The 26,285-nt window shown below is 41.2% G+C and overlaps 2 protein-coding genes across 6 annotated transcripts in view; one reads left to right on the forward strand and one right to left on the reverse strand.

Annotated features, from left to right (window-relative positions):
- The window catches only part of aff4 (AF4/FMR2 family, member 4), a 69,690-nt gene that overhangs the window by 33,486 nt on the left and 9,919 nt on the right, over positions 1-26,285 (reverse strand). For 2 of the 4 annotated variants that reach the window (XM_072445704.1, XM_072445703.1), the window contains exons 1-2: positions 14,643-14,871; positions 5,777-5,906 (exon numbers count right to left, since the gene is read on the reverse strand). The exons of 1 other annotated variant lie outside the window; for it this stretch is intronic. In XM_072445704.1, the coding sequence (XP_072301805.1) occupies positions 5,777-5,906; positions 14,643-14,722 (210 nt within the window). In that variant the 5' untranslated portion in view covers positions 14,723-14,871. Of the gene's footprint in view, positions 1-5,776; positions 5,907-14,642; positions 14,872-26,285 lie in introns of those variants that run through there. One more of the 4 variants, XM_072445705.1, reaches the window with a different exon arrangement.
- Positions 13,015-26,285, forward strand: part of LOC140360496 (NEDD4 family-interacting protein 1-like) — a 115,411-nt gene continuing 102,140 nt past the window's right edge. For both annotated transcript variants that reach the window (XM_072445711.1, XM_072445712.1), the window contains exon 1: positions 13,015-13,018. The gene's annotated coding sequence lies outside the window, so the exon portion shown is untranslated. The remainder of the gene's footprint in view (positions 13,019-26,285) is intronic.

Below are 26,285 nucleotides of genomic sequence, written 5' to 3' on the forward strand. Positions count from 1 at the left end.
TCGGCTACAGTCAAAACACGGGCTCGACCGCCTTTGGAAGAGAGGCGAGGCAGAACATAAGGTCACACGGCGTCGTTACGGAAATAAACACGTGCGTGAACAACGAAATAAATGAGAAAGACATGGACTGACAGTAGGCGCTTTATCTTCATGCTTTTTGAAATGAAAGTCTTTGTTCTTATAATGAAGCATGTAAAAGGATCAAATTGTATGGGATTAACCTGAATAATCATGGCTTTTTTTTAAATAACCTCATGTTTTGAATGAATTTGGATTGGACGATGTTAAAAATAATACAGGTGGTTACATGTGACTTACGTGTGAGGTTTCTGTGCGTTAGGAAAGGGTTAAGCCGGCCGTCGGTGAGTAAATCAACACCGGAATGACGACTGTGAACTCTGAACACTTTAAAGACCGCTTTTGGCTGTATGTGTCATGTATTGAAGGCGCTCGTAATTCACACGCGCCGCGACTCGACTAAAAACTTTATTTTCTTACAACATTATCTTGCAAGTTTTCCTTCATGCTGTGTGTGTTTTCATCAGAGCTGCTTGAGAGTCGGGACTGCACACGCTTTAGTCAAATAAATGATCAAAATGAGGGAAATGCACAAAAGCAAATGGCGTAAACACACATGCTTTTTTGTTTCATTTATTAACGTTTTAGTCGAAATATTAAACCAAATAAACAGACTCCTGAATGAATTGCCTATAGACTACATGAATGCAAACTGTGATTTACTGGAAAGTTACGTTTTATTCAGCAAATTGACTGAAAAGGTTTTGAAAACTCTTATCGAGTTGTGACAAAACGGTATCGTCCCATCGCTAATAATTTGATCATCGTAATAGTTATGTGGACAATATCATCTTTAACACAAATGGCAAAAGATCTTTTACAGGAAAGACGGCGGCGTTATTAAATCAAAAAAGCAAAAAGGAGTAAATAATGTCCAATAATATACTTTATTTGTAAATGGTATCCAATCTAGAAGACTTCAGACATACTATTTTTTATGTTTTGTATATATTTATATTTAATCTATTTTTCTCCAGTATTTGGTTAAAAATATACCGTATTGGCTATAAGTCGCATCTTTTTTCATAGTTCTGGCCGGGGTGCGACTTATACTTATTATATTTATACTTATACTCCAGAGCGACTTATGTGATATTATTTGTTATTTTCACACTGCATTTCATACTCTAGTGCCACTTATAGGTTTTTTTCTTCCCTATTTTGTGCATTTTTTGGCTGGTGCGACTTATAGTCCGGGAAATACGGTAGTAGTTTGACTATTTGCCTATGATTGACTACTAGTTGCAGCGCTTCATTTCTGGTTTCCCAAGTGTGTTTTGAGGGACAATGTTTCTGCCAAAACAAATAGAACCTTAAGTTAAAAAGTAAAGAAAAAAATAAATTAAAAAAATAAAGATTTAGTAGGAACTTTTTTTTTTTTTTTTTTTTTTTTTTTACAATGGACCAAAACTGGACAAATAAGTAATTAAAACAAAAAACAAAAAACTACATGACTTTTTTTTTTCAAATGCTAGTAGTCCAATGGCTTATTACAGGCGCTAACGTTAAGTCCAAAGCTACTTTAATATTGTTTCCCTTATCTTCTTCAGTACTTTTCAGTTACTCATTCACTCTTTATTACTTCACGCAGTATAGTACGATATCCCTGCTTCTATCACATCTACTGCGTTCAGGCGGCGGGAGTGGCTCCGGTTGTCACGCCGACACTGCGAGCCTTGGCGTCTGGGCCGAGGAGATATAAAGTCCCGAGCGCTGGCACATAAAAACCCTCTGCTGGACGCGCACGTGCGAAGCCACAGCTGCAGCCAAACAAAACAGCCAACTTCTACTTAGCGAAGCAGAGAAAACGTCAAACTAAAGCTTACATAAGAGTCAGACAAGCGTGTAGAGGCGCAGGGAGAGAGAAAGGACGCGGCGCTCACTTTGGAAGTATCACTTTACTTCTTTTACTTGTTTTAGCTGGCAGCGCGTACCGACGTTGGAAGATCAGGATTTTGTCTTTTCTGATGGGGGGATCTTTGCCACTGTAATCTGTTGTGAAATCAATAATCAGCTGGCGGTAACACATTTTAAACGTGCATCGTTTCAAAAGATGAGAAACGCAGGCGTCGCAGAACACGTTTGTGTCTGAACTGCGCGTTTAAAATGCCGGAATTGTGCCATATTTGGTTTGAAGAGGACGTTGCATCGGTAAATAATAAATCTGTGATAGATACGTTTTGTACGGCGCTTTTCGACGGACCGAAAGACGCTTCGCACACACCGAAACGAAGAATAAAGCGGTCAGCGGGGATCAAAGGCGGTGGTGAAAAGAGGAGTTTTGAGCAGTCTTTTTGAAGGCGTTTAATGAGTTTCTGATCATCGCAGCCTTGTCATCTGTTAGCGTTCGAATTGCGATTCCGCTTTGATTGAGATTCAGTTGCGGCTCTAGAGCGTACGCTACTTAATAGTGTCTTTCAGCAAATGTCTAAAGCAGATAAATAAAGGAACCTGACCAACACGAGTTACTATTCAAAACTGCAGTGCATCTATGTGAAGTTGTGGTGTATTAAGTCTAAATATAGGTAAGAACACATATTGTATTGTCAATCAAAGAGCACCACCTCGACTGCTTAAATAAAGTGTTTTTTTAAAGTGCAGCTGAACCGACATCTGCGTCTGACACGACCAAGAACCTAAACAACTTTATTTAGGCTTTTCACAATAATAACTATATCCACTCATCGCTCAATAAAAGAGGGAACAAAGTTTATTTATCCACCTTTCTTTGCACTAGCCTGGACCTTTTAGTAGTATTTTTGTAGTACATAAAAAACATACAATGGATTCATTATGGATATCGACTCACTACTTATTAAGTGTTTGAATTATGCTTTTTATTTGTTACGGCTCTTGTATGTCTTGACAATATTGTATAAGAAAAGGAATACGATGTGTGAATGTGAATACTTGCTCCCATTTTTCATGAAGCTTTTTCTACTTACACAAATACCGTTACCAAAGTTGTCAAAATCTGCCTTACTGAGCAACTTATATTAATATGAATTCATGCTGATGAGCCGGCATCAATGTTTGCACAGGTGTGCCTTAGGCTGGCCACAATAAAAGGCCACTCCAAAATGTTGGGTTTTACTTTGTTGGGAGGGTCTGGGGGGCGGCGTCTGGTATGATCATGGTCAGAATAGCTCTATATCAGCGTGAACTAGATCCAGAGCGTCCCGAACACGCTCGGTGGGTGTCGGGTCGGGTGAGGACACTGGCCATGCAAGAACTGGGACCTTTTCAGCTTCCGGGAACTGTGTCCGGACCCTTGCTACACAGGGCCGTGCATCGTTACGCTGCGGCGTGCGGTGACGGACGTGGAAGAATGACATAACAACGGCAGCGCAGTAGTTCAACGCTTCATATTTCAGGCTTCTCTTGATTGTCAAAGAAGCCAATTATGTGTTGATAATGTGCAATGTGAACAGAATCTTGACGTGACAAAAACAAGCCAATCTAACAGCATCTTTCACCCCAAATAGACACAGATTTTCTAGCACAACAGTTACACGTGTTGGTTACTCCTCTGCGACAAACCTTCTCATTCTCTGCGGGCTTCCGAATACGGATCTCTTTTCCATTTTGCCAAGAAGAGGCCTATTGTTTTGGATGTAATCTTGTTTTTGACCTTTCGCTCTGTTGTGGGCCAAACACGGGGCAACCCTCCTCCCCCCTCCCCGGGACCTGTCAGGACGCATTCCTGCTCGCGGCTTTGATGGCGACGGGCTGCTGCAGCAAAGGGAAAAGAGCCACTTACTGCTGCTCAAATCTGGTTAGTGGCAAAGATTAGCCCAGCGCGGAGAACCGGAATCCGCTTATTACACACAACACGAGCTGGTTGGGAAAGTGGAGAGACCGAGGACGGGAGGAGGAGGAGGAGGAGGAGGAGAAGAGAGGGAGAGGGAGAGGGAGAGGGAGAGGGAGAGGAAATGAGAAAGCGAGAGGGGGAGGGAGAGAGACGCACAGCAGGGGGCGTTTACATTCAACGACCCGACCGGGGGTACGCGAGCACGCACTTAGGAGGTCCTCGGGATGGTCTCAGGTTTCAAAACAAAGGTGGAGTTGAGCTGCATTTGATTATAAAATGGTGTTTGTTGCACTTTTTTTTTGAGATACCCAATATTAACTATAATATGTCTTCTTTAAAACAAGAGAATATGAGTTATAATTGGCAATATACTAGTTATCAGTGTGGGATAGCAGTTAAGAAGTAATCGAGGCAAAAAAAGTTGGGTTAGAGAGTTTTGCCTGTGAACATGAAGCAAACCGTATTTTCTGGAGTATATGTCGCACCTTTTTTCATAGTTTTGGCTTATACTTATATACTTAATACTCCAGAGCGGATTATATGTGATATTATTTGTTATTTTCACACTTGCAACCACATTTCATACTCCAGTGCGACTTTTTTCTTCTCTATTATGCATTTTTTGGCTGGTGCGACTTATACTCCAGTGCAACTTATAGTCCGGAAAATACGGTAATGAAAAAAAAATATATATATATCTATATATATATTGCTAAGAGAAAGATTGTCTGTATATTATATAAATTATTATTTCTGCCATTAATGTTCATAAAAAGAGTTGCAAATATAGTTAAGGCGCAACAAAGCATATGATTGATGACAAGAAATGATAAATAATTAAAATTATATTATTTGCACAGCCCTATTGATAGATGTTAACAAATACGCAAATAGGTCTACCATATATTTAAACAATATACAATATAAAGTGGGGCTATATTATAAAGAAACAACCGCTGATCCTTCTTCTGATTCCAAGTTCTTTTAAGGTTGTAAAAAAGTGACCAGACGTAAAAAGATAAAAAACTAAAACATGACACAACCCCACGTTCATTCATATGCAAAATTATTCACAATTTACAAAGAACTCCAGGTTTACAAATCCTCACTCTGAAAGTACGTGCAGCGTTCGTTTCCTGTCCACAATTCTCCAGAAGTGACTCATTCAGACTAATAGTGTTCCCGTCTTCTTGATCTGCTCTTCTGCTCTTTTATATCAAAGAAATGGGTGAAAGTTTAAGGCGTGGTGGGGGGCGTTACTGACAGAAATGCAGCGTGTCCCATTAATAGAGACGACAATGGTATTTCTGCCCCAATATTCAAATAAAAAGCAGAGCAAAACTTGATAAAACTCATGCACGTAACTACATTTAGTCAGTAATGAGTGCTTTTTCGATCAATAGAGGCAAAGAGTGACGTTTATACTCCAAAATTTGTATTAAATTAAGTCTCAAATGGATAATGTAAATGTATTTATGTCATTATTTCAGTGACAATATTCAGAGGATATACTGGAAAGCCATCAGAAAGTGCTAAATCGTGCCTGTAAATACATCGGTTGAGATTTATCGACGGCACGAACCCGTGAATTCACTTCTTAAACCACAAAAGTGCAAAAAAAATCGCACTTTGTATTCTGATTCAAAAGCCTTAATTTACCTTTAATCAGCTCTAATTTGTCATCACCTGATCCTAATTTGCTTATCTCCGTACCAACTGTAACTGTAACCGTTTTTCCGCCTCTATAATGTGCTTCTTTACTTAAACTGTCGGCGTAAAAATGGTAAAAAAGAAAAAAACATTTCATCATCTGGTACAAAACAAGAATGGCAGTGACTCATTATTTGCGTTGTGTCTGTCGTGATGAAACTGTGATGAAAAACCTACCACTTTGTACGGCTCGGGAAAGAGAGGTGAGTTAGCTGGAAACGCCTCTCCTCCGCCCTGCTGGATTTCTTGATTTCTCCTTTCACGTTCTTTCATTCGGAGCACATTCCGGTCCTCACGGTTCATGTTGCTACAAACAAAATAACACAAAATGAACAAAATCAATTGAGGTCTATGTTTAAAAAAGAAAAAGAAAAAAGAAAAGGAAAAAAAATTTGAAAAAATGGTCGACATATTGACAACTGCAGTAAAATATCGGGCCAAGACTCGCAAAAGATCAACATCGTAGTTCTGGGGTAAATTGCTCAAGTTAAAAAAGTAAATATGTGACTAAAATAATTGTTAGAGTACTTCACGTTCCTGTACTTATTGTTTGTTCCGTTAGTCCGAGCAACTTTCATTACAATAAGATGAATAGCGCACCGTTCAGCGGCTGTGGGTACATTTGCGCCAAGTTCTGCAATTGCACTCATGCTTCATCTTTTGCGTTATAAATATTACTAAAATGACATGCAGACAGCAAACTCATCTGATCTCTTTCTTCTCGAGATCCCTTAGGTTACTCGCATCATATTTTGCGGTTTGCATGCCATTTAAACAACCTTAAAAAGTCAAAAAATCTGATCATAATTTGATTTTAATGTGCATGTTAACATAGCTAATGACTCATAGTGAATATAAGTTCTTACATTATTATTAGTGGCTCTCCATTTTGCTTTGTTTTGTGTGCAACTAAAAAACAGTCCAGGCCATCTTCTTTTGGGACCAAAATGCAGAAAGTCCCTAAATTTGATCCAATCCGCAATCTTAAAAGTGTCATTATTTCTAAACGCATTATTTACTGGAGGTAGCATCGTCATCTCTGCCTTTATTCAAAATCAGGACTATCATTTGATGTCAGTGTCCAGAAAGCGCAACAAATCCGATGAATTGCTTTACATTACACTGCGGTAAGAATACATTTGCCCTTGACCCATTTGTGACCTTTCAATGCCGTCGAAAACCCTACGATTACCGCCGCGTCGTAGGTTCTCCAACACGCCAGAAACGAATGCTTATGAACTCGACTTTCTTATTGAACGCACAGGTAGAAAACGTTGCACAGAGACACTGGAGTCTACACGTCATAAACACGGGCTTTATGGAGTGACCTGTGGAGAAAGTCGCCCGTAATGAGCTTAGCCAGGTCTGGTCTAGACACAGCCGTGGCCTTTCGCTGCAAATAATCTGGCGCAGATGGCCGAGGGAAATCTGCTGAGGCCGAACCACTCACGCACTTTTATTGTGTGTAAATCTGCCCACTTCGCTGAGAATTATTCAAAGTATTAGTACATTGCAAGTCAGCACTGCACGTGGTACAATAGAGTAGAAAATGTGTCGCGCAAAATTACGGTCCGAGCGTTTCCCCTGTTGTTTTACAGGAAGTTCATTAGAATTTGAGCGACTTGTTTATCAAAGTAAAGCGCATGTTTTTCTTTGGCTTTTGTTTCTTTGGAGCAGCTGGGTTAATTGATCGGTCGCGATACAAATGGAAAACAGGAAGAATTGTGAGGATTATAACAAGACACCAAAAATACAGGAATGGTTATTTTAGTAGGCTCGTCAAATGTTTATTTGTATCTTATCTTATCTTATTACATATTGAGACTTTTTGAACACGTCATCAACTAAATAAAGGTTGAAACTGAAGGCGTCTAGAAAGACTTTGATGTGCTTTATTATTGATGAAAATCTATAGTATAGTATTCTTTTTTTTTGACATTTTGATTAAATAATGTTGCGGTCTTTGTGATAAAAGTTATTTTTGTATGTGTTTTTAAAGTATGTATAGTCCAGCTAACTATTACGATTATTGACATATGATTACAATTTTATATAATATCAGTCAACTAGTCACGATTGAAAAATGAATCAGTTTTATCTGACAGTTTATGTTGGTTTAATGTAACACCTGTCACTATAATCTAATCACCCACTGCACTGTTCACAACCTTAAAAAGTCCAAAAATCAGATCATAATTTGATTTTAATGTGCATGTTAACATAGCTAATGACTCAGAGAATATAAGTTCTTGCATTATTATTAGTGGCTCTCCATTTTGCTTTGTTTTGTGTGCAACTAAAAAACAGTCCAGGCCATCTTCTTTTGGGACCAAAATGCAGAAAGTCCCTAAATTTGATCCAATCCGCCATCTTAAAAATGTCATTATTTCTAAACGCATTATTTACTGGAGGTAGCATCGTCATCTCTGCCTTTATTTAAATCAGGACTATTATTTGAAACATGTTTGTCTTTTCTTTGCATGTCAGAGTCACTACATCTGTAAATTCAACTGTAGATTTTGTTTACATAGTGAGCCTATTTTTATTTCTTATCCTAAAGCAGAGTTGAACCGTTTTTCCTTTTGATTTTATAAAAGGTTGTTTTATCATTGTTCATTGTTTTATGTTGCACCGAATCACCAAAACAAGTTGCTATGTTTGTGAATTCCGTTCATCGACAATGGCAATACAACTTTTCTGATTCTGATGCTAAATGAAAGAATAGATGATAAAAGTGAACTAGAGACTTCGCTGTTGCTTCTTCTCACGATAATCACACACATTTCCCGCTGTGGACATCACCGTCGATAAAGACACCGCTTCAGCTCGCCCGCCGTCTCATTAAAAGTATCCACCGCTAACGCGCTTTACAGAAGGCAGCAGTTTTTTATGGATTAAAGCAGCCGTCTGCGGTGTAGCTTTAACAGCCACCTGTGACCTGCATTGGCCAAGTTACATAACGCAGTATCTTTGTCTCTGTAAAACATACACTACAAACTCGGGGGGGAAAATACTGCTACCGACTGTTACTGTTGCTCGAGCGCGGAACACGCCAAGCCGCGTTCGGGCGCACGTTTAGATTCGCCCGATGCCCGAGATGAACTCTGACACGGCAGTCACGTCTCCTTCCTGTTTCGCTTCTGTGGGCGGCGCTGGCCAGACTACAAGCGAGAGGAACGTACGAGCTTGAACTACCTTTTTCCAATTATAATGTACAAGATGAAAGATTACCGTATTTTTCTGACTATAAGTCGCACCGGAGTATAAGTCGCAACGGCCCAAAAATGCATAATAGAGAAGAAAAATACATATATAAGTCGCACTGGAGTATGAAATGCAGTTGCAAGTGTGAAAATAACAAATAATATCACATATAAGTCGCTCCGGAGTATAAGTATATAAGTATAAGTCGCACCCCAGCCAAAATTATGAAAAAAGGTGCAACTTATAGTCAGGAAAATACGGTATATAGGTGACATTACACTCGATTAATGTCTGGTTTAATGTAATCCAATAATGCACAAATGCTCAGTGAACGTAGCATCAAATCAGTGAGAAAACATGATGAGAAATTCACAAATCGAGACGGTCCAGTTAATCTACAAATGAGTCTCTGATACTGAATTGAATACACATGACTACATTGGACAACAGCAGATTTGGAATTGACATTTAGACGCGTAAAACAAATGTTAATCACTTTTATAAGAGTCGGGGAAAATAGGGAAATCTTTATATCACTTTGTCGCGTGCTCAGATGACTACAACTTAAGCATGGGACGGTATTGAAATGTTCTGTCGCGGTTATTGTGGCCAAAATGTTTGTGATTCACAACAATATTGTAAAATGTATGATTGTTTTGCTGGAGCACATTTATGGACAAAAGAGTGTTTTCATCAAATACAACAATTTACACATTTTCTGTGTCATTTTCAGGCAGAGTCATAAAACGTGTTTTCTCAGAAATCACAAACGGACTCAACTTGGAAATGGACAAATGTGACAGAAACTGGACTGAATGGTATGTTTCTTTTGTTATTTTGGACCTTGTACTATGTAATCTTTCTTTTCTTTTGATGCCCCATTATCCTAAACTCGACTTAGTAAATTTTACTTTCAATTTTAGCCAAATTGTTTTTCCTTGGTGCTGTATTGTGTTTGTTTTGTGTTTTTTTTATTTGGAAAAAAAAAATGCATATATATATATATATATATATATATATATATATATATATATATATATATATATATATATATATATATATGCATTGTTATTGTCACAGCTCACGGCATGTTTTGGAACATTTAGATCAGATCAAGATTGTTCCATTACTAAATTAGTTGACGATTTTTAAGCTAATGAACTAGTGGCAGCCCTAGTTTTTATTTTTTTGTTTCTTCTTCTTATTCTTTGAACTTAATAAAAAACAATTTGGGTGTTAAAACAATAGAATTGTAGAGAAAACAACAATGATCTAGTATCTTCTTGGTGGTTTGTTGCAGATTTATCACGATTATACATTATTCTTCTCTTCTCTTTTTTATTACAATTATAAAATATTGTTCTCTTTTCTTTTTTATCACGATTATAAAATATTGTTCTCTTCTCTTTTTTATCACGATTAGCAATAATTTGGGACCGGGAATCACAGGGTCCCGCACGATTCGATGCGATACAGAGCTCACAATAGAATATCACGATTTTGCGACGGATGCGATGATTGATATATTGCTCATGATATTCTACGATACATCAGTATTTTTTAAAGAATCCAATACATTGTCACAACATTTCTCGTCGTTAAACCACCACCTGCACAAACTCAAAATAAAATACATCAATTTTAACCATCAAAACAGTCAAAATGTCAAAGCAAGCGACAAAATTCTAGTGCGGTCACAAAACAATTCAGGAAATTTTACCAAACATGACTCACGGCGATATATCAATACAGCAGGCCACGATATCAATACTGTATCACCAAATTTAGCACCGCAATATATCGATAAATGATTGTTCATCGTCTACAGCCAAGTGACCAATTCCTTTGACACACTTGGATCACTCAAGCGATCATTATAAACACGACACTTCCATGTAAACCTGCCCTTCCATTGTAACCCTTCCCATCACCACAAACTACTCATCCTTGTTCTTCAAAAGCACTTCGGGGCGTGTCACCTTAATTCCGTGGCTTAAACTCCTGCCAACATCGACGCTGTGCGAGAGCGTGTTGACAGAACGCGATTAGGCGACTCCCCGCCGGCCTCCTCCTCAAATATAAACACCACGCAAGACCAGCTACGCTCCTTTTCACCCGATTAGCATCTCTCAAACACCAGTTCACGCCGTTCCTTTATTCCATCCCACCAGCCCCAATCTATACCACCGGGGATTTTACTTCATCATATCGTAATTGTGCCGACTTTTTTTGTCCCGACGAACGATGTCAGCACCGCACGCCGCGACACTAACGATCCGCGGACTTGTTTTTTTTTTTTTTTTTTTTTATGGTTCACGAGGCGTTCAAGGTCAGACCAGCCGAGATGTCTTTGTCGCACAATATCAGTCCATTGATGCAGAAGAGACAACAATGTGGAGACTGTTCCGTCGGCACAACGTTAGCCACCGCTGCACAGGCAAAATATAGCAGAGAAATATCGACCCGCCACCGCTCGGCGACAGATGAAACGTATTCACCATCATTTATAACGTTTGAAATAATATGATTAAAATGGCTTATATCGTGGGCAACCAAAAAATATAAATAACGATATGTTTGTCCCACGTATGTTTCATTATTGTCAAAACTCATGGTGGTCTGCTATATTTCCGGAGCGTTATTGTCCCGCAAAATGTTGAGTTGAGAAACGTGGCCATTAGCGTGCGTGCTAATTTCGGCGCTAGTCGCTGCGCCGATAAACTACTCAAACCCGGGCCAAACGCAGCGATGTCGGTGGTTCTGGCGTTAACTCATACGTGGTGTAGAGGTTTTCAGCCGCCAAAACATCTCTGGATTTTCAGAGTTTGCGATGATTGGTGCATAGCGCTAACGCTCACGATAAAAACACACCGGAGCTAAGAACGATATCATCCGTTAAAATGAAAGCGTTCGGTGTACAAACATTGAAAGGGCTTATGGTAAATGTGTTGCTTATGTTGGGCCACATAAAAAAACTGACAATAGTTATGAAAACAAGGGATTAAATAAAGAAAAATGTACTAAATAATATTGGTTACGTGTCGTTTTGCAGTTATGGGGTAATAAGATCTTTAGTTCCGGTTCCTTTTCAAAGCACAGATGTTAGGCTAACTTGCTAACAATTTCAATCCAAATCAGTGACTCTTTGAGCAAACTACAGTTGCTAATGTTGACATAAGACGTTACATTACCTCGCTAATTAAGGCTTCTCCATTTCTCCATTGTAAGTTAATACCTTCAGGGTGAACGCCGCCGTGTCGCGTCAGGCTAAACGACATAAACGCTGCAGTTAGAGACAGCCTTTTGTAGCATAGAGACACGGTCAGGACGGGACAAAACCCATTGTAAACGAGCTCCTGGTCCGTTCAACTCTAATTGACTTAATTTGTGGGTTTTATTAGACCAACAAGAGCATATATACCCTTTAATGCAGAGTGGGACAGTACTCTCAAAGATCATTACAGAGGCAGAGCTATTGACTGGCATTATACCGGCGAACAGACATTGTGCAGGAACAGTTTGTAAAGCTAGAAAACCATTTAGCATTATTCATCTATTTTTGCTGGAAGGACAACGGGCAACGATCCATGTCAACGTATAAAATAATTAAAAAGGAAACGAAAGAAAAAAACCTCTGCGTGTCTGTTGTTGCAATGAAAAATATCATCCACATGTTTGTGTTATTCGTTTTAAAAATCCATTAAAATCTTGGGTACCAGACTTTTTTAATGAATACATTTTGCTTTTCCCTCCATGTGCTGTAAAAGCTGCTCTTTTAGACCAAATCAGACCACTGCGCACTTTCTGCATCGAATAATAAATTGATAATATTTTTCGCCGACGCAGAAGTAAGCGCAGTAAGAGCTTTGGCGGTGGAGCATCTTCACTTTCAGTTCTTCAGTCGTGTGCCATAATCTATGATACAAATTTGAATAATGAGCCAGAGGGTTTGTGAGGGCATGATTTAAGTAGATTTGAATGCATACTTCTTCCTTTTGTGGTTTTAAAATCGGGTCAAATCAGAGTCGACCGAAACTTTTCACTCTGACTAGTATCATCTCATCCTTTCTTCAAATAAAAACACTAAAACAGCTCCAAAACTACAACGTATAGATATTTTGTTTGCGTATTGAATAAAGCACACTGAAACATAACCGCTTTCCGGACATCCACTCCGAGTTCTCTCTCCGCGGATCAGCGCACGTCGAGGCTTTAAAACCGGTTTGGGGTGGACCTGATAAAATTACGCTACACTGTCAACAACACTCTGCCGAGACCTATTTGCCAATTATGTAACAACGGCGATAAGGACGTGTCCCGAAACGGCGATTTCTCACACGCGGCAAACTTTGTACTGGGACTGATACGGATTAAAAGAGGTCCAATTGCGAGATGTTTTGTCGCACGTCTGGTAAATTTCGCTTATTCATGGGAGACTCTGCAGGTCACACGGTGGAGCATTTCCTGTTGAAATGCGAGTGGGATGTCCCGCTTGTAGTAACAATTATGATCCGTTTACAGGCTGTTAAATACCCAACAGGGACTTTTAGCATGGAAAGATCACAGCCATTGGGAAAGCCTGGTTCTTTTGTCGCTTTTGTCACATGACTGTAATTATTTCGCCGCATGGATAAGTTACAACTTGAATTAGCGCTTCAAAGAAATCCATTTACCCTATTTAACCGATTACAAGAGACTTTATGTCTGGTTGATGGTTTACTTTGGACACAATATGGGTTGAAGTAGTCTTGGAATTAAAATGCATTTTCATAGTAACCATCAGTGAAAAGGGTCCTGGTTTGTTTACGAGGGAAACAAACCAAGACTAATGAGCAAATGACTAGCCGTGCAGACGTTTGTGAGCGCAGCGGGTTGGATTTGTTGTCGTCCTCGGCGATAATGCGCCAGTGTGCCACTGCTCTACATGTAAAGTGAAGTCAAATGCTAACTAATCAAAGACAGCTAAAAAACACACACAAAAACAACAAAAAACAAAGGAAAATTGTAAGCTCGCCTACTAATTACTCCATGATAAAGCATTGGCTATGGCATTTGAATTAATTACAAGATAGAAAAAATATAGCTCCCTACACTTCATAAACTAGGCAAATCATAAAATTGTTGAATGAATTAGAATTATCCGTGCTAGGTGTGAATCAATTCCGAATGAGCATAAAACAATGGTCAACATCTGGCAACGACAAGCCTTGCAGAAACAGAACATGTTCATGCCATCTTTTAGAAAATGGCCATGTAAACACTGCAATATTATCTACTAACCTGCCAAAACAAACCATTTAAACTGGCACGAGGGGGCGGTTTGCAATTTTCACCATTTTTTACACGATGGCCATTGAAGCTCGCGCCGCTTTCACTCGGGCAAGTTTTTGATCAAACTGTGACAGCTTGCGGTTTTGACTGCATAAACTGAACTTGGGTGCGTTTGAAGTACTGCCACCGAGCTCTGGAACTGAACGCAGTGTATTGATTTAAGACTATTGACTTCGGAACATCTGCTTCTTCGCCGAACGTCTGCCGGCGTCCCGGGCTCGAGCGGTCAAAGTTTAAGGAAGGCAAAAAAAAGTTCAGCGCGTCCCCAAATGAATCATCTCATCTGGGTCATCTTCCTCTGCACAAAAAAAAAAGCCACCAGAACTCGACAAGCAAAAAGGGGAAGGACTGATGCCTATCTGGAAAACATGACACACGGAGTACGATGATATCTCTACAGCTTGCACGACCAATTACGCTCAACTCTCAAACAAAAAGAAGAGGCTAAAACTTTTTAAGAAAACAGAAATAACAGACAATAAGTGAATTAGTGAACCAGCTGCCTTACCCTGGCTGAGAGGCCATGGCCCCAACACTCAAACATTTGAAGGAGGTGGGAGGTAGTTTCTTAAAAGACCTTTTAAGCATTGACAAGTTTCGTCGACATCATCCGCGGCCTGAATGAAGTCCGAGGCGAGACATTCAAGCCGGTGCCGGTCCTTAAAACGATTCAAACTACATGAATAAAAGTCTGACTCCACTCGATTCGAAAGGTACAGTGTATTTCCTTGGAGTACAGACAAATCTGACTTAGGGAGGGGAGGCGACTGCGAGTTCTTGGGACGTACCAAGCGGGCGGGGAGCGGGGGTTGCACAGGCCGGGGGAGAAGCAGCACACACGGAGGAGACTTTTTGAATGCAAAACATGTGTGGAGCGGGTGAACGGGGGAGAGGATTGTTCTGCTTTGTAAATGTTTGAGTTTAAATGACAAGATTAAGACAGTTTACACAAGTCTTAGAACTTAGTAACTAGACTTATTGACATGTTAATGTGGCTTAAAAGCTGCGTTTCAGACCAAGATTTGATGCAAATCATGTGACTGCAGTTTTTCCTTTTGGTGTATGTGAAATGACAAGGGATAAAAATGTAGTTAATCATTTTGATTACGAAAAAAAAAGAAGTCCAATAAATTTATACTTCAAAAACTTAAAGCTCTTTTCATTATGTCAAACCAACTTTATTTTACCATTCAGAAAGTTTTTATAAATAATGTAAACAATGTGAATGAAAGTGGAATTGAGGAACTTATTGTAGTTTGGTTATGTTGTCATTGATTGTAAATAATGGTATAATCCTGATTCATTGTGAATAATAGTTTCATTCTGATGTTTTTCCTCATACTAATAGTTACAGTAAAATATGATATTGTGACATCACTTGGAAGGAGAAAACCGCCTAATACAAAACAAATACTTCCCTGTTTTCTAAAGCAGTAATCACACATTATGTTGTAATTATTATTATCTTTAGTGGTGAATTCTCCCACTAAAGATAATAATAATTATAACATAATGTGTGATTATAAGCAAATGTTCCAATCAAAGTAAAAATAAATGTCCAAACTGTTCATAAATAATTCAAATATTTAAACCTCATTTCCATTTGGTAATAGAAAATGTAAAGGATTTTGATTCAGATCGAAATCCATTCAAAGCGCAGCTCGACACCGGCGTTTGTGTTTCATTTTCCAGAATCAACGACACCCGACCGGCTTTACAACTTCAAAAAAAACGCTTCAGTGCGGCTACTTGCCCAATAAACCTTTCCAGAAGCGCTCAGAAGTCCAGAGAGAATCCACGCAGCGAAACTCCCCCGCGCTCCAACGTGGACCGCTCCGACTTGCCCCATACAAGGACATGTTATTTTACACCACACTGCCTCTCCTCCGTGTGACATCACCGCCCAGGGGCTGCGCGGGCCAATCGGAGCGCGGCTTCCCGTCAACACCGGCCCCTCCCTCCCCCCCGCTGTCCTCCCCCCTCCCAGCAGCAGCAGCAACGGTGAAGCTGGATGTGCAGCTTCTTAAAGAGACAGTAGCGCGTTTGTTTTCGTCAGCTGGGGGTGAGCGGACGCCGCAGATGATGATGTTACGGATGTGTTTTGGGCCCGGATGAGTCACGCGAGCGGGCAACGGCGGCATCGTGGTGTTTTCTGAAGTTCTGTGTCCAGTCTTTGTCCGGCGTGTGCTGGTGTGAGGAGAAGAGCGTATGGTTTTCGCTCAGCACTGGTTCGGATTCCAGGAAACGTGTCAATGAATGCACAGAAATACAACAGTAAAGCGTATTTTAAGAGAAGAGAAGACAATATTTTAAAACTATTTGATAAAGGACAGTGCACCTATTGTTAAAGGTGCACTGTGTAACCTTTGTGGTGGAGGGTCCGTCAGGTGCTTGTTGACGTGGAGCTGTATCGTTTTGCCTGGAATGTTCCACTGTATGACTTTATTGGGAGTCTTTTTTTTTTAATATTCCGTATATAAAGGGGAAAAACTCAATGAGATAAACTCTTTTCATGATTTCCCTGTTGGATACAAAACACATAAAAACAAACAGGAACAGAACAGCTAAAATGTCAATAAAACAAATAAAAGTGTAATATTATGTAATACTGACTTTTACGAGCTTTTAATCAAACACAGTTGTATTTTCACTGCATGTTTGAGTTCTGTAGTTTTTGAACAATAAGTCTTTCAAATCCGTTTCTACTATCGAGCCATTTTAGACCAATAGTGTAAAAGTAAATCAGAAAACACTATAGAAAACACACAATCGGTCTTTTATTAACTAATCTATCTCTGTGAACCAAAGCGGGTAACGCAGGATTAAGAAAATATACAGGTCAGCTCTGTGGAGAGGCAAGCCCGCCCGCAGTAACAATGCACAATGTACAAGATATTTCTGAAGGATTTAAAACAAAAAACAAACAAAAAACACCTGTGATTAAATGCACGATGCGTTGAATGCTGTACTGCGGCACATTCCAGGCAAAGCATTAACGTACTGTATCCATGGAGACAAGCAGGTGGTGGACCCTTTATCAGAAAAGTTACCTAGTGTCCCTTTAGTATTAAAACATTCAATTTCCAATTACAGTCATTTAAAGTAGAATATCAACATGCAATGACGCTAAAATAACTACATGTTACACTATTGTTAAGAGAATTCACAATGTAACCTTGACTACAGTAAATAACTCATCAAATCCAACAACACAGCTCAACCTGTGATAGCTACTCAATGCTTTTAGCCATCAGATTTTTCCCATTAAAAAAAAAAAATCAATTAGACTTTAAGTGACATCTTAGAAAACAGTTGTTTCAATAAAGCTACAAACAATTCACAAACCACACTCAGTGCCCCAAAAACTGTGAAAGCTGAGCGCAGTTTGTCCCCGCGTCACTCATCACGTCTGTGTCTTTCGTACAAAAAACAACCAGGTTAAGTCAAATGTTAAAAGGTGGAGCTGCTCCATATCTCCCAAAACAAAGGCTCAGGAGGCTTCTGTGCTACTGCTCAGGCCCGGCACAAGTTTCAGAAGTAACAAGCACCAACACATGAATATGGACAGATTTACCACTCATTTGTGCAAAAGGAATAATGAAAAATGGTTAAGGCCTTAAATGGACCTTCCTTTTATGAGTCAAGGGGGCGGAGCTGGAAAGTCTGAATGTCGGAGCTGTGAACTGTACATTTAGCGACTTTAGGTACAATATTTTCACAAGTTAAAGTTCAAATGTAAATCATCTTGTTCATATCGGGAGTTTAGTTGATTAAAAAACGGATTTATTGCATTATATTCTAATGCGATACTGATATTTATTTTAGTTTCTGTGCACTCTCTGGATCCAATTACCGTATTTTCCAGACTATAAGTAGTTTTTTCATAGTTTAGACCTGGGTGCGACTTATGCTCCAGAGCAACTTATATGTGATATTATATGTGCTCAAAAGGGGTGCAGAAGAAGAATCTGCACTTCCTCTTCCTCTGGAGTTTGTGGAGTTGTTTAGAAGTGACACAGAGGAAGAAGAATTCAGTGGATTTAGTGATTTGGGGTCAAACTGATGCTTTGGTAAACTTGTTAGCATGTTCTTTATGCTATAGTTATCTGAATAACTGTTCATATGTTACGTTAACATACCAGACACTTACCACAGTTCTGTCTGTGCCTCATGTAGCTGAAGGTGTTAGCATTAGCATACGTCATGTAGCTGAAGGTGTTAGCGTTAGCATACGTACACCTATTCACCATGTTCTCTCATCTGTTATTATTTTAAACTGCATTTCAAGATGAAATGTCTGTTCTTGGCCTTGGATTTTATCAAATAAATTTCCCCAAAAACATAAATGTGACTTATACTCCAGTGCAACTTATGTGTTTTTTCTTTCTCTCTATTGTGCATTTTTTGGCTGGTGCGACTTATACTCCGGAGCGACTTATAGTCCGGAAAATACGTTAAGCATTTTTAACAATTGCAAACTGCTAAAAAAAGTAGTGCTCGCGGAGAGTTTTTAGCCTTAGCGCTGCCTCTACCTTTCAAAAGATAAACATGTTGTGTACAGTGACATACTAAATCCTAATTATGCACGTGGAAAACCCTAAACCGGCTGCACGCGTCTTGCCCCGACTGAGAAGTGGTCCGACTCTGAACGTGCGGAGGCGATGGGAGGTTACGGGAGCACTTGAGGACACGTCATGAGAGCTATTTACTACAAGAGACGCTGACGCACCAAACACGTCAGCCGTGTAGTTTGAGTAACGAGGAAGTAGACACTGGTGCGGCAACCGACGTGGAGTAAGGTCGTTGAGGCGTTCAGGATGGCACACACATTTGAGTATAGTAAAGCCGGGCACAACTGCATGGAAACTGCGAGGTCTGAAGTACACGCAGTTCACAGATACTTTCACCTCAGCAGGTCAAAATGAATACATATTACTGGGCCAAACGTATATATATTTCTCACGTGAAAAGTGAATCTTCAAAGACACTAATGACTGGACGGTTCAAACTGTCTGGTGTGATTTATTGTACAGTACAACAAACACCAATAGTTATTACCGTATTTTCCGGACTATAAGTCTCACCTTTTTTCTTAGTTTTGGCCAGGGTGCGACTTATATTTATACGTATATAATTGAACTCCGGAGCAACTTATATGTGATATTATTTGTTATTTTCACACTTGCCACCACGTTTCATACTCCAGTGCAACTTATACATGTTTTTTCTTCTCTTTTATGCATTTTTTGGCTGGTGCGACTTATAGTCCGGAAAATAGGGTATATACAATTTTTGGGGCCAACTGCTATTTTACCAAAGCAATTACTAAAAAGTGTTCCCCGTTTGTCAATATCTGTATGCCAAAAGTAGCATTAGCTTATAATGAAGTGAGTCCATTTCTAGTTAGCCTTCATTAGCATAACCAGCATGTATATATTCTGTTCATATTCTCAACTTCAGAGCCAGATATCTGCAAGTGTAACCGACAGCAACTCGGAAAGCATTTAAGACGAGCAGAGTCGTTTTCTAATTTGTCCAATCGGAACAAACTGGCAGAAATAATTGGTTCGATAATGTGACCTACAAACACGTCCCCGCCCCCCGCGCGCTCACCACACGCAGGCCAAAGAATCTCGCCCGGGCTGCGGGAACACGCCGAGGACGGCCAATTAAGGCAATTTCATAATTAGGTCAACATTGCTGGGGGTTTCAATGGAATGAAGGTCAAAAATAATGTGATTTTTAAGTGGGCATGTGGATGGAGTTTGAAATCATTATTATCATTATCTTGCAACGGAACAGATGTAACAAATCGTGTCGAATCCGTCAATCCATAAAGACTTAAGTGGATTAACTATTAAGGGTGTGAAATCTACATATTGGGACTGTTTTTATTCACTGTTGAGTCAATATACAAGTATGAATATTAAAACTTATGGTTGTTTATCAGGAAAAACTAAACATGATGTGGATGCACGGGGTTTTGATGATTAAATAACTGCATTTAATAACAGTTTAAAATGCATTTTGTTCTAGTTAAACACAACATCACCAGGGAATCCAACTATATATTTGTTTGACTTTATTGTTGTATAAATGGGGCAAAAAAAATGTGTCAGTAGATATGGCAATCCACAGAAATAATGTCTTCAAATGTAAGAGTTGAGATTTAGTTCATTAGAAATGTGAATGGCGGTAAACAGACAGACAATAGTTCAGAAACATCACTTTATATAATTTGCAATCAACTATTTTTATATATTTTTTACAATAAAGGATATAATCTATATTCAAATGTTGTATATCTTGACTCAAAATATCGTCAATCACATTCAGAATAATATCCAGAATCAGAATAAGATTTATTGCAATTTGTCAATGAACAAAATTCACAAACATAACATAGGAACAAAACATTGAACATTGAATACAAAACGGCATGATATGTACATAATAAAATATACAATTTATGTAGTGCAATAAGAAGTGAACAGTTCAGTGAGTGCAAGATGCTTAGGCAGTGTTCATGAGTTCAACGGCAGAGGGAAAGAAACTGTTCTTATGACGGGAGGTTCTGGTCCGAATGGACCGTAGCCTCCTGCCTGAGGGGAGTGGCCTCCTGCCTGAGGGGAGTGGCCTCCTGCCTGAGGGGAGTGGCCTCCTGCCTGAGGGGAGTGGCCTCCTGCCTGAGGAGAGTGGCTCAAATAGTCCGTGTCCAGGGTGAGAAGGGTCGGCTATGATCCAACCTGCTCGTCCCAGAGCCCTGGAAACCTACAGATGGGGGAGTCTGAGATGGTGGGGGCGGTCCACCTCCTCCTGTAGACAGACTCATCCCCGTCCGAGATGAGCCCGATGAGGGTGGTGTCGTCCACAAACTTGTGGTAGTTTGTGTACAGGGAGAAGAGCAGAGGAGAAAGTACACAGCCCTGTGGAGCTCCTGTGCTGATAGTCCGAGTGTTCTTCCCCAGCCGCACTCACTGCCTCAGATCCGTCAGGAAGTCAGTGATCCACCTGCAGGTGGAGTCAGGCACGTTGAGCTGGAAGAGCTTGTCCTGGAGCAGAGTAACTTAGTTGGGCTGTAGTTAGATTAAAGACGTGCCCAATCGAGCAATTCGTCGACTAAAAGGGGGCGTGGCAAAACATGGCAAAAGCTATCAAAATTATGAAGCAAATGCATGTATCTAACACAACCTGCACTCGAAAGACTACAATCAAAATCTGAATCAGAAAAAGGTTTATTGCCATTGTCAATGACCAAAATTCACAAACATAGGAACTTATGTAACACAAAACAACAAAACAATGAATATGTCACAACAATAAGCTACCAGATATAAAAAAGTAAAAATAAAATACATACATTTACAGTTGTACAGATATACACATGTAGAGCAGAAAGTGAACAGTGCAGTGAGTAATTAAATTATAGTTAAAGTGAAAGTGTTTAGGCAGTGTTCATGAGTCCAACGGCAGAGGGAAAGGAACTGTTCTTGTGGCGGGAGGTTCTGGTCCGGATGGACCGTAGCCTCCTGCCTGAGGGGAGTGGCCTCCTGCCTGAGGGGAGTGGCCTCCTGCCTGAGGGGAGTGGCTCAAATAGTCCGTGTCCAGGGTGAGACGGGTCAGCTGTGATCCGACCTGCTCGTCCCAGAGCTCTGGAGACGTACAGGTCCTGCAGAGATGGAAGCCTGCAGCCGATCATCTTCTAAGCAGAGCGCACAATGCGCTGTAGTCTCTGTTTGTCCCTGGCTGTGGCTCCAGCGTACCACACAGTGATGGAGGAGGTGAGGACTCAATGATGGCCGTGTAGAACTGCACCATCATCTGTACTGGCAGATTGGCTTTCCTCAGCTGCTGCAGGAAGTACATCCTCTGCTGGGCCTTCTTGATGAGGGAGCTGATGGTGGGCCCCCACTTGAGGTCCCGGGTGATGGTGGTAGAGAGGAAGCGGAGGGAGTCCACAGTGGAGATGGGGGAGTCTGAGATGGTGAGGGGGGGCGTTGAGCTCCAGGTTGTTACCGCTGCACCAGGACACCAGCCGGTCCACCTCCTCCTGTAGACAGACTTGTCCCCGTCCGAGATGAGCCCGATGAGGGTGGTGTCGTCATGGTGATGAGGGTGGTGTCGTCATGGTGATGAGGTTGGTGTCGTCCACAAAGTTTTACAGAGTCGTGGCTGGAGGTGCAGCAGTGTGTGTACAGGGAGAAGAGCAGAGGAGAAAGTACACAGCCCTGTGGAGCTCCTGTGCTGATAGTCAGAGTGCCTGAGACATTCTTCAACTGCACAGAAAGGTACAAGTAAACTGTGTACTTTTATGTTGGGGACATACAAGTTATATTATCATCATTCTTCACTCAAATCTTCAGCTCACTCACTCCATATCTCCTTTTTGCTGCTATCTAACATAAATCCTTTTAGATTTAAATAAAATAATTAGTTGACAGTTTTAAATTACTTTAAGATCCTTACTTTAAGAGTTTAAAACATAGTAATAACGCACAGAAAAAATGACACTTTAGCATCTCAAAAAGAGCATTCAAGATCGTCAATGCGTTCCAAAAACGAGTTCGAAATATCAGTTGTGACAAAACTAGTCTACGCTCGCTCATCTCCATGACGACAGGCAAGCTACCCCACCAGGTGATGTTACACAGGTCAGATCTGTGGAGAGGAGGCCTCGTTCGCAGTAACAATGCATGTTTTTCTGGGTATTTGAGCCACGCTGACACCTGTGGGCGAATAAACGCAAACGGGATAAGCTCGTACAAATGCAGTTGAAGTTGTTATCTCTTTCTTTTTTTCACTGACATAAAACAAAACAAAAAAGGCCTTGATCGGTGAGCCGCGTTTTGAGTGTTTAGGAATGCGGGGCCTCCATATATTCCAGTGCATCTTTAGCTTAGCAGCAATTAGCATATGAAAACAGGGCTTAGTCTCCTTGATTGACGTGTTCCCTAAACAAGTGCGCGCGGCCATTCACTGGTTCAGGTCCGCAGCGTTTGAACAGCCTCGCGGCCAGGAATGCCTCCACTCAGCAGGTCGGCTTTATGCGTGTCCGGGGGAGGGACGCAAACGCTTATCAATCACCTCCGCCGGGCCCCGTGACTTCTTTACATTTACCAACTAATCTATCATATTAATTGAGTTTTCTTGACGCACAACTGACCGGCACAGCACCAATTAATAGCGAAGTATCATGTTACAAGAGAAGACTTAGAAGTGTTATTGTGCGTAGGGCTCAAAGTAGTTCATCAATTAATTGCAATTAATCCATCATCAGGATTATGTAAACTAGTTTAGTAATTGAATAATCGTCTGGTTAGTACAAATGTGCTCAGAAAAGGTTTTATCACTCAGACCAAGCAAGAGTGATTGAAAACAGGAATAAAAATGTGTGTTTTTTGTAATTACGCTCCATTAGGTTTAAATGTGGATTTCAAGCTTCATCTTTGTCAAAATCAGCAAAAATCTCATATTCACAGGCCTTTTCAATCTATTAAGCATAAGAATAATTCTGAATAAAATACAGTAACCGTCAGTTGCAACCCTGCTTAAAGGCGCAATGGACGATTTTTCGGCGATTTGAGAACGCAGGCGGAAGTGCTCATGCCACTCCTCCGTGCGGACTGATACAACACACACGTGCGTTTGTTTATTAGCGCGTCGGATCGCATCGCATCTCTCGTCTCCCGTAGATTTCAGTCTTTTCTGAGTCAGCTCGAACAGATTTGGGCCAAAAAAATCGTCCATTCAACCTTTAAGAGATAAGTTTGAAATGCCCAGACTAATGTTAATCTACTTGATGTTTCTCGTTTGGTTTTCTAATTTTCTGTAGGTAAAAATCAACCATTTTAGTGACGCGCTGCGAGACGATGTATCGAATTGACAAGTTACATTTTCACCCTTTTAATTACGACAGAAGACATGACCAAAACTATCAAAACCAACCAAAGACTTTTGCACAACGAGCCAAAATGTTCACCAAATATAACATTATTAGAACTTGAATCACAAATTAGTTTTCTTTTACCGACAATGGCAAGAATCAAATATGTACATGTCACTCTCAAAGTCTGCGCAGTCCTCACTGTATTTAAACCTGTAAACCAGCCTTTCCAGTTTGACGGTTGCTTTATGCAAACACACGCTTGAGATAATTGTCGGGATGTCCATCCATCCATCTTCTGCCGCTTTATCCGGGGCCGGGTCGCGGGGGCAGCAGTCTGAGCAGGGACTCCCAGACCTCCTTCTCCCCAGACACTTCCTCTAACTCCTCCGGGGGGATCCCGAGGCGTTCCCAGGCCAGACATAGTCTCTCCAGCGTGTCCTGGGTCTTCCCCGGGGCCTCTTCCCGGTGGGACATGCCTGAAACACCTCCCGAGGGAGGCGCCCAGGAGGCATCCGGAACAGATGCCCGAGCCACCTCAGCTGGCTCCTCTCGACGTGGAGGAGCAGCGGCTCTACTCCGAGCTCTCCCCGTGTGGCCGAGCTCCTCACCTTATCTCTAAGGGAGCGCCCAGCCACACGGCGGAGGAAACTCATTTCGACCGCTTGTATCCGCGATCTTGTTCTTTCGGTCACTACCCAAAGCTCATGACCATAGGTGAGGTCAGGAACGTAGACCGACCGGTAAATAGAGAGCTTTGCCTTTCGGCTCAGCTCCCTCTTCACCACAACAGTCCGATGCAGCGACTGCATCACTGCAGCAGCTGCACCGATCCGCCTGTCAATCTCACTCTCCATCCTTCCCTCACTCGTGAACAACCCGAGATACTTGAACTCCTCCACTTGGGGCAAGGACACCCCACCCACCTGGAGAGGGCAAGCCACCTTTTTCCGGTCGAGAACCATGGCCTCGGATTTGGAGGTGCTGATTCTCATCCCAGCCGCTTCACACTCGGCTGCAAACCGTCCCAGTGCATGTTGCAGGTCCGGGTTTGATGGAGCCATCAGGACAACATCGTCTGCAAACAGCAGAGATGAGATCCTGTGGTCCCCAAACCGGACACCCTCCGACCCCTGACTGCGCCTAGAAATTCTGTCCATAAAAATTATGAACAGAACCGGTGACAAAGGGCAGCCCTGGCGGAGTCCAACATGCACTGGGAACAGGTCTGACTTACTGCCGGCAATGCGAACACAGCTCCTGCTCCGGTCATACAGGGACCGGACAGCCCTGAGCAAAGGGCCCCGGACCCCGTACTCCCGGAGCACCCCCCAAAGGACACCCCGAGGGACACGGTCGAAAGCCTTCTCCAGATCCACAAAGCACATGTGGACTGGTTGGGCAAACTCCCATGAGCCCTCGAGCACCCGATGGAGGGTATAGAGCTGGTCCAGTGTTCCACGACCGGGACGAAAACCACTCTGCTCCTCCTGAATCCGAGGTTCGACTATCGGTCGGATTCTCCTCTCCAGTAACTTGGAATAGACCTTACCCGGGAGGCTGAGGAGTGTGATCCCTCTGTAGTTGGAACACACCCTCCGGTCCCCCTTCTTGAACAGAGGGACCACCACCCCGGTCTGCCAGTCCAGAGGCACGGTCCCCGACCGCCACGCGATGTTGCAGAGACGTGTCAACCAAGACAGTCCTACAACATCCAGATACTTTAGGTACTCAGGATCTCATCCACCCCCGGAGCCCTGACACCGAGGAGTTTGCGAACAACCTCAGTGACTTCAGCTTGGGTGATGGATGAGCCAGCCTCCGAGTCCCCGTCCGAGTCCGAGATTGTCGGGATGTAAAGAAGCATAATGCAAAGAGTAAAGTTTATATAATTTAGTGATGAGTAAGGATTTAAAAATGAGCCAGTTGTGTTATATCTATATTAAAAAGTATAATAAATTAAAAAATATATAAAAATAGATAAAGAAAATATAAACATAATTTAAATTTTTTTTACAATGATGTTTTTTTAAACATAGATTGAATAAAAAGCTGTTTGCTTCTAAAATAGTCATAATTATAAATCTTTAGTCCTTACGATTACCGGTATATTGCGTGACGATTATCGATTAACCAAATAACCTGGACATCCCTACATGGAACTTCAACCGCTTCTCGGTTCATATTTTAGTCAATTTTTCTGGACAAGAGCATTTGATATTTAAAAAACGCAATTGCAAATCTGCTCCGAAAAATCCCAACTATGAT

The sequence above is a fragment of the Eucyclogobius newberryi genome, unplaced genomic scaffold (assembly GCF_026437365.1).
Source record: "Eucyclogobius newberryi isolate DKJ021-1_F unplaced genomic scaffold, fEucNew1.0.hap1 SCAF_15, whole genome shotgun sequence".
NCBI lineage: Eukaryota > Metazoa > Chordata > Actinopteri > Gobiiformes > Gobiidae > Eucyclogobius > Eucyclogobius newberryi.